The 13,077-nt window shown below is 43.0% G+C and overlaps 1 protein-coding gene across 9 annotated transcripts in view; it reads left to right on the top strand.

The window, feature by feature from the left end:
- Nucleotides 1-13,077, top strand: part of ptprt (protein tyrosine phosphatase receptor type T) — a 287,907-nt gene that overhangs the window by 158,140 nt on the left and 116,690 nt on the right. For 6 of the 9 annotated variants that reach the window (XM_065955243.1, XM_065955240.1, XM_065955244.1 and 3 more), the window contains exons 15-16: nucleotides 9,371-9,407; nucleotides 12,202-12,249. In XM_065955243.1, the coding sequence (XP_065811315.1) occupies nucleotides 9,371-9,407; nucleotides 12,202-12,249 (85 nt within the window). The remainder of the gene's footprint in view (nucleotides 1-9,370; nucleotides 9,408-12,201; nucleotides 12,250-13,077) is intronic. The other 3 variants (XM_065955246.1, XM_065955247.1, XM_065955248.1) reach the window with 1 other exon arrangement.

Genomic DNA, 13,077 nt, shown 5'->3' on the forward strand with positions numbered 1-13,077 from the left:
ATGTGGGTGTGAGTGAGGGGGGGGGGGGGTTCTTGCATGATTGAGCGAGCGCGCTTGTGAGCCGGTGGGTTTGACAGTGTGTGCACTCCCGCCTCGTCCTCGCCAGCTGTGTGTACGGATGTGCTCAGTCCCTAAATCTGGTCACATAAGAATTCCTTATTTGATTGGATCTCAGTCAATCCAATCACTGGGAGGTTTGTTTTGGGTCATGGATTTGGGGCATTGTGGGGGTTTCAGTGGGAAGTTGGTTGCAAAAAGTAAAAAAAAAAAAAGAGAGAGAATTGGCCCTGCACAGCCGCCATAACCCTGATCATTAGATAAAGAAGTGGAGCATAAAAATAGCTTCACGTATTGGTTTACCAACTTCCTGCCTTTCAAACTAAACACTTTGTTAGTTTGATTTTTTGCTTTGAAAACGAGACAGCAGATTTAAAAACGTAACTGTTTTTTAAGCAATTATTAAGCAGCCGACTGCAATCACCTGTAGTCTGCATTGTTGTGTTAGCATGCTAATGTTAGCGCTCTTTAGTTAGCTCGTAGCTTCACATTGCATGTAAACAGACACAGAATGAGTGTGATCAAAAAACTCGTAGTAACATCCAAATAATCAGTGAGTATGTTGTTCTTCTTCTCTAGTCCTTGACTAAAACATCTTTTATACACAAGGGGAGGAGCCGGCCGTTCTGTCCATGTAAACACTCTGACAACAACACAGCCAGCGGGACTCGAGCTTCTCACTCATTGTAGACAGTCATGACTCAGAGAGACATTTACACAGGATAGACTGGATGTCACACATTCTTCCTTCCAGTTGCAGGATAAAGACATTGCCACTCCCGCCCAGTGCTCGGGCTGAATCGTCTCGAGTAATACCTGCAGTATTCACACAACATCTCACCCTGACTTCCTCTTTCTGGATAAAGACGGGATGAATAATGTTGACTGTTTGTGTTCCAACATTCTGCTCTCCCCGAAAATGTCTTAAGATTTTGCAGAAGTTTTGTGCATGTGTGAAATTGGCTAAAGTGATGCTGCTGCTGCTTCTATATTACACTCTGACAACAAGTTGTTTGAACACAAGGCCAACGCGGTCATTTTCTCTGCAGTGGACACGCTCTTAGATCCTCTTTTCCTGCTCACTTCACAGCAGAATCAAAGGTCAAGCTCACACACTATGAAACAGCTGGGGACACTTTTAGCACCTTCTTCAAGGACTCGTCTTCACGCTGAATGTTTGTTGACGACAGGCCTGTTTTGAAAGAGACGTCTCCTGTCACAAAGAACCAGGATGAAGGTCTTGCATCACTTCCTTTATTTGTGTGTGTGTTTTGAAAGATGCTCCGGGTAAAGAGAACTGGCCAGAAGAATGCATCGAAGGCCGGCTGGCGGCTCTGAAGACGTGTGCACAGCTCCGTCTCTGCACAAAGGAAAATGTCACCATTTGAATAATTCATTCTTCAAATTCAATCTCTTCATTATATTACTGTCGCAGCGGAAGTGATATTTTGTCAATCAAGGATTTAACTTATCTGCGGTTCTCACAAAGTCCATGTGATTTTCTTTAATTTCCCGGGCTGTCAGTCACTCTGTGAGTAGGTGTCACACGGCCGATGTCTCATATATTGGAAAGAAGCTGCTCATTTACATTTTAGAGGACTTGGCTGGTTTGTTGTACTTTGATTCCATGCATGAAAGTCTGTTCCTCGTTCTCTTGCCTCTCGTGGATAATCCGTCTTGGGTTGTTGTTTTTTTTTCTTTCCTCCACCTGCCCATCAAGAGGGAGCGTCTCTCCTCCCTCTTTCTCTCTTTTATTTCCTGTCACTCTTTCTCTCTCTTGAGAACATTTACAGGAGGAAATTGTTTCTCTCGATCCACCCACTCTCTCTGTCTCTTTACTGCTCACTGCTGTTTCTTCCTTTCTCTCTAAATTATTTTGTCCTTTGTTCTTCCCTTCATCCCGTTTTACTGTTTCTACCTCCACCGTTATTTCAATCTTTTCATCTCCCTCTGTGTTTTGCCCACTCCTTCCTTCTCCATCAGGCTCCCCACACGTTCTTATCGTCTGTTTCTTTCACTTCCACACCTTCTCTTTCCATCCACCCTCAAACTCTACAGTTCAATTTGTTACTTCTCAGTTTGCAATCTTCTTAACCTCCCACCTCATTTATTTTTCCTCCTCATCTTTCTGTCTGTTTCCTACTTTTTTTTAAACATTATTCTCATCTCCCCTATAGCGCTTTTTCCCATATTTCCTTTTACCTCTCCACCTCCTCTTTTTATCCTTTCATTCCTACTTGTCCACCCCTCCACCTTTCTCATGTCTTATCCTTCAATTCCTTTTTCCCCGTTTTTTCTTCCCAGCCTGTTCTCAGTGTCAGATTTGTAATAGGTACTACCCTATAGGTCGTTTGTTTTGATGTGATTTTAATGTATGGAAACACAGACAGTAGTTTTGTTGTGTTGCAGGGAGACCCTAAAGACAATAAAAAATAAAAGGCCCTATGTAAATCCGTTCTCAGGGTCTATAAGTCTGTGTGCCTAGATCTTCAAAATATGGGGACAAATTACAAATCAATCAGTCTTTATCTGTATAGCGCCAATTCACAACAAGTGTTATCTGGAGAAGCTTTACTAAAGAGCAGATAGAAGACCTTACTTGTTGTTCTGGTACAAAGACCCAACGTTACTCCATCATGAGCACCAACATTTACAGAGTTACAGTGGAGAGAAAAAACTTCCCTTAAGAGGCAGAAACAAAAAAGTGCAGAAACACTGCAGCTCTCTGCATGTTCACAACGATTTTCAAATGAATGCATTCCTCGCTGTGTGAACATTTGTCTGATGAACATTTCAGGCTTACCTTAAATCCTGTGTGAATCTGTTTTGCTAGATTGGACTAAGACTGAATTGACTGAACATCTTTTTGACTGCTCCTTTAACAAGTCACCATCTCTCTCTCTCTCCTCTCTCTCTCTCTCTCCCTCTCTCTCTCTCTCTCTCCTCTCCCCTTTCTCTCTCTTTCCCTCTCTCTCTCTCTCTCGCTCCTCTGTCTCTCTCTTTCCCTCTCTCTCTCTCTCTCTCTCCCTAGTTGTCTCCCTCTCTCTCTCTCTCTCTCTCTCTCTCTCTCTCTCTCTCTCTCTCTCTCTCTCTCTCTCTCCTCTGTCTCTCTCTCTTTCCCTCTCTCTCTCTCTCCTCTCCTCTGTCTCTCTCTTTCCCTCTCTCTCTCTCTCTCTCCTCTCCTCTCTCTCTCTCTCTCCTCTCTCTCCTCTCCCTCTCTCTCTCTCTCCTCTGTCTCTCTCTTTCCTCTCTCTCTCTCTCTCTCCTCTGTCTCTCTCTCTTTCCCTCTCCCCTCCTCTCTCTCTCTCTCTCTCTGGGGCGACATCGGTCTTCTGCCAGTCTCTCGCCTCCATCATTGTGCCAATTAGTCGACGCTTTGCACATTAAAACTGCTCACCAGCGGCAATCCTGATTCTCCCTCTGTGTCATGTGATGTCACACACATACTCACACACACACTCACACATACTCACACACACACACACACACACACACACACACAACACACACACACACACACACACACACAGAAAGACAGGACCAAAGTGCCCGGGCTGTAAGTAAGAGAAGTAAGAGCAAGAGTGATGGGGGACTCAGGGATGAGGAGCGACAGAGGAGAGGGAATAAAAGTCTAAAAGAGAGTGAAAGAGACATTAAAGAAGATAAAATACCGGAGGCAAAGATGAACGCCGCCAGGGCCGAAGAGGACCAGAGGAGAGGAGGGGGAAAGACTTTGGAGAGAGCACGGTCTGCAGAGTGATCAAAACTTTAAAAAAAGGAAACAATCACATTGACTTCATTAAGTTTCAAAAAAATATTAAGGCTGCAGCAACAATGAAATGTTTAAAAGCAACATGATCAGATTCAGAGTATGAAATGTCCTTTGCAGGATTCAAATCCTCCCTTGATTTTTCACAAAATCTTCATATCAAGAGATTGAAGCCTGTAACCATGACAACCAGCTACCCAAATACTCGTGACTATACACATATACGCATTTAATTCGGCTCCAGAACGGCATTAAAAAAACTGGGAAAAATGTACAAGACTGTGTACATAATGAGGAACTACACATCCCACAATGCATTGCGAATGATCCCTCTTCTTAAATGTATCTTAAGTCGTTGTTATCACGTTTATACTGTTGACACACATGTTGTAATATCTCGTAGTTTGTGTTATGGAAAATATAAACTACATTCACTGCAGCATAACAAGGTTATTAGTACATTTACAGTTAGCTTACTAACTAGCTAGCCTGCTAGCGAAACTATCTGTTCTCATACAGAAACTCAGAAACTCAGAAACCCTGAGATGATTAACAAATGTTAGGCGACCACAAATGACTGACTTTGTAAGGGTTAGTTACCTAAGATACGTACTGTTCATTAATCTGGCTTTGTAGTTCCCACATCTGGGACATAAATGTCAAAACGGCTCTCACACTTTGGTGCAGAAAAACTCTGCCTGCCTGGACCGCCGGCCTCGTCCAACACCGTGGAGATGAAGGGAGATGAAGTAGAGAGTTGACCGCCTGCCTGGCCTTTTCACCTTCAATGATTGGGAGCAAATCCCTGCAGCCGGGATCAAGGTTCAGGCGTCAACATACTCTGAACCTCCGACAGTGCACGCTTGTTCTTCACGTTGTAGCAATTTCATGAACGTGTCCTGAAGGAGGCAACGAAGGTAAACTGAGGAGATGTTTGAGAGGGACGGGTTAAACGAGGAGAGTAAAGAAGAGAAGACTGGGCTCGCCCGAAAAAAAACAACAGGCACAGTTGAAGGGACCAATTGCTTACTCACTGAAGGTGGATGAAAGCATCAGTTAAATGGATAAAATGCAGGATGTGAAATTCAGGGATGAAGAGACAGACAGACAAGGAAGCTGGGAGACGCAAGGAGGAGGTGGAAAGACGAACGCAAGTGCAGAAGAGGAGGAGGAGAAAAGGGAGACGAGAGGAAAGGAAACTAAGAGGAGGAGGGGAAGGAGAGAAAGAAGGAAGAGGAGAAATGGGGCGAGAAATGTCACGAAACAAAAGGAAGCAGTGGCACGAAAAGAGAAAAAAAAAACATGCCCTCCTGCGCTGTGCAAAATGCATCCACACACCTTTTTGACAAGTAAAAAGCCTCAGGGGTTGGCCGAGGTACTCTGACAATCAACGTCATTCACACACACACACACACACACACACACACACACACACACACACACACACACACACACACACACTCAGCCTCTGAGTGCAGATTGTGGAGGTTTTACCGGAGACACATCAAGAAAGATTTTACCAACTGACAGTTGATGTCAATCAAGATGCACTCAGCTGACTCCAGAATCCCTGAATGCATTGTGTGTGTGTGTGCGTGTGTGTGTGTGTAGGTTTGAGTGTGTGTGTGTTACATTTTACATTTCATTAACATGTTTTCTCTCAAACTCTTAAGATTGATGGAATTCAAAAATAACAGTTTTACAGAAAAAAAGAAAATGCAGGAGCCAGATAAAAAATAAAATAAAATCATCAAACTTGACTTAGTACACAAAATAATAATTTCATTCATTTTTTAAATAAGTGTGCTGTGAAGAGAGGCGGCCCATGAAGAACCAAATACATCACCGTTCTTCATGGGTTTTAAAAATGATGCCAATAACACAACAGAATACAACCTTTCTGAATAATAATTGAAACCATATCCCAACAGCTAGGTGTTTGTTCTGCCCTCTGAGTCTGCCTTCTCACCGTAAACAATAGAACATGGAGAGAGAAAGCCCGAGACACCCGAATCCTTCCAGAGAGGGGGCGTGGTCAGACACAGCTCATTTACATATTTAAAGAGCAGGGCTGAAATAGAGGGATTTATAGGGATGATCAAATACAGGATCAGAGTGGTTTTAGAACTTCACAGACATATTTTGAGGACCTCTGAGACTTATTTACACTGTGACCTTTGACCTACCTTTGTAATGCTGAACCATTTACAATCAACACAATACAAACTAAACTAAAAAACCAGCATTAAAACTATTTAAAACTAAACTGAAGAGAAATCTAAATGAAATACAAATAAAACAATAATAAAATAATAAAAGACGACTTTCAGAAAAAGTTTCAGAAAAAAAGTTGTGACCCTGGGTTACCTTAGAAACCCGTCTGCCAATCAAAGTGTCCAGAAGTCAGACAGAAACAGACGATTGGATGTTTTACCTGTGAGTCGGAAAACGGACCCAACCACCTGTCTGAATGTGAGAGAGAGAGGGAGAGAGAGAGAGAGCAGGAGAGCGATGGATCGGTGGATCCGCAGAGAGCTCACCCACACAGCAGCTGCAGCGCCTCGTACACACTTAGTATTCTGATCAGGCTGCACAAAGTTAGCTACTACACACACACACACACACACACACACACACACACACACACACACACACACACAAACACACACTGAGTCTCCAGTGTCTCCGCCGTAAACAGCGCCCCCCCCCCCCCATCGCTCCGCCTCGTCTTGCAGCCTCTCAGGGTAGAGGCCAGGCAATAAATTGGCCTTACATTTATTAACTTTGCTCTTTGCAGCCTCCTGAGGTTTAGCACATTAGCATGAGCGAGGACGAGGCAGCGTTTTCTTTTCACAGTGACTTGAGAAGCCAGAGCAGCCGGCGCTGGGAGTGCAGCGTAAATAGGAACTGTAGGGCCAATTTCTCCAAAAAAAAAAAAAAAAAAAACACAAGTCGCTGCTGCTGCTCAGGGAACTGGTCTTATTCCCACGGTGACTATTTGTGGAGAGTAAAGCACACTTAGGATGGAGGGCTCTGCTCGTATGAGAGGCACAACAAAGACGATGAATTCTCAAGACGTCTAAAGTAGAACTGCTGAGACTCGCTGAGAAACTTTACCCACTTAGATTTTTAATAACATAGTTTATACACACATGCTACCCTATCATTTCAATATCATCGCTTTGAGGAAATACCGGAAAGATTTAAAACAAATGCAGATTCTAATTAAGTATAGAGTTATTTTTTACCGGCCTGGTTAGGCTGCATGTTGACAAATATAAAATGTTCGGGCCGAGAAATGCATCCCTGCAGAGAAGTGCATGCACTAAAAGGATATCATTTTCATTTCTGGAGGCAGATCAGTGATGACAAACTATCAAAGTGATTACTTGTAGACTCGGCAGTCGATGCATTTTCACAAACCTGCAGAGCGGCTAAAAGTGTTTGACTCTGCCGAGGTCGGAGAGGAACTTTAAGTGTACACCGCTGTGCAATTGTGTTTTTCTGGTGAAGCGTTGCATTTTTCTACTTTCACTTAAACGCCACATGTCACATTCAATGATCGCCCTTGGTGGCACAGAGAAAAACAGCAGCACACTAAAAAAAAACAACAACAAAAAACCTGGCAGTCGTCAAGTTTAAGGAATAAAAATCCAGAGTGGGATCAGCAGGAGAGGTTAAAAAAATGAAGCTTAACTTCAACATTAGTCCGAGAACAACGGTAAAAAGACAATTTTTCTGAACTCTTCATCAACCGATCACTTTGTTCTCAGATGGTAGAGTCGGTCGTCTCGATAAGGTCCGCGGTTCGATCCCCAAATTTGTGACGGGTGTGGAGTCGTCTGCAGCTCGGTTACTCTCTGAGGTTATTGGCTTTATCTGAACCATGACAGCTGATGTGACCTTTAACTCCAGTTTTGTAATTAATGCTCTTTGTTTGGCTTTGATATTAGAAAGATTTAAGAAGATATCAAGGCAAGTGCAACAAACATTTCCTCATGAACAAGCAAACTTAGTGCCAAAATACTTTTTTTCCTCTTTGAATAGTACCTGCAGTAAGGCTTTGCAGGGAAGTTTAGATCAGCTGTTTTTTAGTGTATGTTGAGACTACAAGGCAAAAAAGAAACATGTTGCATGCATTCATTGGAGTTCCTGGACGAGCTACACGCTAGGTGCCTATACGATCATATTTAGCATGAGTACAAAAAGGGGAATAGGATAATTGGATAAAGGAGACAGTGAAAGAGATGGACTGGCAGATATTGAATCATTCATTCAGACAGAGAAAAGACAGAGATGCAGTAGAAGCAGGTGTGTTTAGTCTTGTGGAGAGATCCAGCTGAGAGCCTCGCGCCATCCATCATCTACTAACATCCATCTTCCCTGCTCTTTAACTTCACAAGGCAGCTCCACACACACACACACACACACACACACACACACACACACGCAGTAGAAATGGAAAAAGCAGGTAACTTACGCAGCTTTGTTACATGTCAAAATCCACTCTCAAGAAAGAAAGAGCAGCCAAACACTGAACATCAGGCTGTATTGTCCCTGACTCCCTCTGTGCTGCATCCTTCTTACACCATCTTAATGTAGGACGATAGGACACCAACAGGTCAGACAGAGACGGCACTCTTTATCCATCAACGTGATACAGAATGAAGATTTTTTTAATGACCATGTCAGCCAATGATGGACGCTGTCCTGTTAATGTATGGAGTTATGAAGCCCAATGATGGCAGATGGCATGTTTGGAAATGCTGTCTCAAAGCGACTTTCTGTCAACCTAGAAACAAAAAGGTGGAGCTGGACTTTTGTGCTCCTCAAAAAACGACCCCTGATTTCAACAGAAGAATAAAATAATGAGCTAAAGGACGGCACACAGGAATGATCCTAGAAGTGTCATTACAGTGTCACATTATTGTGGTATTGGGAAACATACTGAGCACTTTTAATCATCTTAAAATAGAGCATTTTGTCCCCAATGTTTCTTACAAAAAGTGTCCTTAAAGAGGACATATCATACCCCTTCTCCACCTTTTCAAACAGTCCCCTGTGGTCTAAATTAAACATCTGTGCTGTGCTTTGGTCAAAATATAACATGAATCAAGCATCAGAGGAGGTTTGTGACCCTGTATAAACCAGCTCTCTCAGAACGCTCCGTTTTGGTGTGTGTGTCTCTTTAAATGCAATGAGTTTTCCCTGTAGACATCACTCCTCTGAAGCTAGAATAAAACTGGCCAACCTGCGCAAAAGTTTTGTTCTAGGCTGGGGGTGGAGTCCATGGGTGGATATATCAGGGGATTTTTTTTACCAGAATCCCTCTGTGACATCACAAGGAGAGCACATTAGAAACGGAGCATTTTTCTCTGTGTTGTAAGACTTATGCAGACCACAAACAAAAGGACTGGATAGGTTTATTTCACATTTTGTGGGTCTGTAGACACTCAGGTTACCAAGATATATGTTCAAAAACACTGTCAAAATTGATTTTTTTATAATATGTCACCTTTAACATTTCTTCTCTCTTCTCTACAGGAAACCAAAATCAACTGCGTCCGCCTGGCTAACAAAGGTATGAGCACCCTTCCACTGATTCTTGCAGCATTTTACGTTTTGTAATTTCTGACTTTAAACTTTGAAGCGTAGTTTACCTTGAGCCTAAGTGAGATTACATGACCCCGTAGTACAGAGTAACACACTAGAGATACAATCGATGCACACACACTCACTCGTTAACCCACACACACACACACACATAGAAAGAGGTGAACCCACTACCTTTAGCCCAGGAAACCCCACATCCTAACCATGTTACCCTGCATGATTTCGTCACATAGCACCCCGTCTCTTCTCTCCTAATCTAACTCTTTTATTACCCTTTGCTGTCTCACATTCTCCCTCTTCTTCCTGCTCTCTCTTTTTCCATTTCATCCTGCGTCCGTGTTGCTCATCAGTGTACAAAGTGGAACATCAGGGCCATTACATACCGATTGACCGCCTTCATTAAACCCGACGGTTTGAGGCTAAAGCGTTAGCCCCCGGAGAGCCCATTTCATCCTGTTTTCATCCCTTTTGCTTTCCCCCACGTCGCCCATCTTTACTCGCTGCTCATCTCCAGCAAACATGCCCGTTTGTGTGCCAGGCAATGTGCTTTAAAGCTTTCTCAGCTCGCCATTGATTTACCTCACCTCGTCTCTGTTTCCTGTTTTATTTTCATCTGCATTAAACACTGATTTGATTTTTTTTCCACTTCCCCTCTCTCTGTCTCCCTCGTTCTTTTATTACGTCTCGTCTGCATCGGCCGTTTATTGCTCATTTGTGCACATTTTTCTCCTTTATGTCATTCCTTTTTCTATCTCTATCCATTTGCACATTTCTTTTTTCTTCTGAATGGAAAGTGGGTAGAGGTCTGCAGTCTGTAAACACTGCTCTGCCTGTCCGTCTGCATGTTTGTGTGTGTGTGTGTGTGTGTGTGTGTGTGTGTGTGTGTGTGTGTGTGTGTTTAGGAAAAGACATGCTTGTAACTTTGTGGCTGTCTTTCAAACAAACAGAATGCAAATTTTCAGCGATATGTAGAGTCGTCAGTGTTCCCAGAACAAACTTAACGTCTTCTTGACATATACTGTTGCAAAGTTTTAGATGTGTGGGCAGTGTTCTGAGGCAATGCAGATGGTAATTTTGCAAAACGTCTCTGACTAATTTATTCAAGATACCTGCTATCCACTCTTACAGTAGCTGTTTTTAGTAATAAGTGCAGCTTACATGTACTTACAGTCATTCAGGGCAGATTGAAGTCTTTCAAGCGTCTGTACCAGGCAGAGATCAGATTGGAGGTTTTCTGACTGGATGCAGCCAAAGAACCACGTTAAAGGACAAAAACTATGGAAGTGTTCAGTTTAAGAGTAAAGGGCTGCTATGTAGGAATCAATCCTAGTGCTCTACTGGAAATAAGAAATCCTTCATGGTTTGTGTAGACCAAAGCTACATCCATTTTAAGCATGGCAGGCTTAAACTTAACTCCTGCAATTTTCAGCAGACAAAGACAAAATCCTTCAAATATGCCAAAATTTAGTCATGAGTAGTATTTTATCAAGTAGAAAGAACCCAGCGCCATCGATGGATGGATTGGTGCGACGCTCTATGAAGAAAGCATGTTAGGGTTGACATTGTCCAGATGTCCTTTCCTGATTAGATCATAAATCGTCGAACCAAACTCCATTAAAAAAACGAGTGTTTTTTCGTTTTTGGCTCAACCACATGCGGAAGGACCTGACCAAGTTTACATTTTTACAGATCAGCATCACAATTAAGTTATTTCAGCCGGATTATTTTCAAATAAATCTCTAAATCTGTTTATTTTGATTTATAGTATCAGTGGAGATAAATGGACAGGAGCTCCACAGCTGAAACAGAACATCCATCAGAGAAATCCTGGTACTGATGCTAGCTAACAGGTCATCAAACTGGGACCTGGTACTGATGCTAGCTAACAGGTCATCAAAGATGGACCTAGCTTAGAGGTCATCAAACCGGGTGGTACATGAGAGGAGGAATGGAACCTTTTTGAGGTCTTATGGTCTGATGCTTAACGAGTACGATTATTTCTTATCTCTGCCTCAGAAAAATTTAAGCAAGAAGTAAGGATGTCTGGAACTTTTAGAACGATAATAAGGGCCAACCTTAGCCACCTAGCTGCCTCAACTGCTGTATGAAGTTTAATCAAAATGTCTTCTTGTTTACAGTCAGTATTCTCTTTCCTCTGGGGCCACAAAGTTCATCCTTTTCTTTTCGACCATCACTTCATTTGTTTTCTCCTCCATTTCCTCGCCCCCCTTTACTTTAAATTTACCCGTCAAACCAAGCTGACAGACTTAACAGACCCCCAAGTGTTAACCCCCTCAGCACCCCCCCCCCCCCCCCTCCCATCTGCCTCCACTGACTCACTTGTTTGGTATCACCAGCAGCACATACTGCGTCAGGCCTCCTCCAGGCAACGGGCCAGTCTAGACGCTCATTGACACTTGGCAGTAAGACATGAGTTATATCCCTGATCACATCATGAGTGCTAGTTGACCTATTGATCTATATGTTCTAGTGCTATCTCTCACTGCTGTAATTTCTCTCCTCAAAGACAGATTGAAAACCAGGGAGGTCAAAACCTTGATGAAATGGATAAAGAAAACTATACGTCTTTTTTTCTTAGACTCTTTTCTCTTTTTCTTTTCTCCTTTTTTTTGTTGTTGTTTGTTTTCTCTCTCCCCTCTCTCTCTCTCTCTCTCTCTCTCTCTCTCTCTCTCCCCCCCCCTCTCTCTCTCTCTCTCATGCTGTCCGGCGGGGATGTGCGGCCCTTGGCCTTAGTGTAATAGGTAGGGGACAAATAACAACGCCGTACATTCTAGTCATCCCAAGCGAAGGTGATTATTGCTTTATAGGCAGAATACTTTCTTCCCTATGTTACATTTTTTCATCACAGTTTGACCATAAACACGACACAAACCTTGTTTCATTTGGGTTGTCCCCTGCCCCCCCCCCCCCCCCCCCCCCCCCCCCCGCCCCTCCCGTCCTTTTTCTCCTGACTTTGTTTTTTTGGACTTTTTCTAAGTTGTTGTTTTTTTCTGCTCTTTGGTTTTTGTCTTTCCTCTTCATCGCCATCTTACTGCATTTGTTTGCATGTCTGCTCCGCTTCGAGTATCGCTGGCTGTGTTTGAACTTCTTCTCTCTGTCCTGCATCTACACACACACACACACACACACACACACACTCACACACACACACACACACACACACAGTGAAGCCATGCTGCGTTCATACAGGGTCAAAATAATATTTTTACACAGCGCTCAAAGTAGACTTTTTCTCTTTTTCAAATCTACAGAGCGATATTTAATCACAACAAAAGGAACAACTAAAAATAGAAAAATGGATGAGAGTTAGGACTAAATTTTCCTTTGGATTTGAGTTCACGTTGCTGACGATGAATGAGCAATCGAAGGGTTACGACAGAGCTAGAGTAGGAGAGAGAACTCCCATGATTCCCCGCCAGCCTCGACGTCATCTTTTGTTATTGTAGTATTGATCGAGAGCCCCCTGGCGGTGTTTTCTCCTCACTATGATTATATTTTCTTTTCTTTGTTGCTACGTCCATGTCCGTCATATTCTCCGGTTTGAATCGTGTCTAATCACTGAATTGTATCCTCTCCTAAACTCACTTGCTGTGCTGTCATTGGCTGGAGGAAACACA

The sequence above is a fragment of the Labrus bergylta genome, chromosome 5, assembly GCF_963930695.1.
Source record: "Labrus bergylta chromosome 5, fLabBer1.1, whole genome shotgun sequence".
Classification (NCBI taxonomy): Eukaryota; Metazoa; Chordata; class Actinopteri; order Labriformes; family Labridae; genus Labrus; species Labrus bergylta.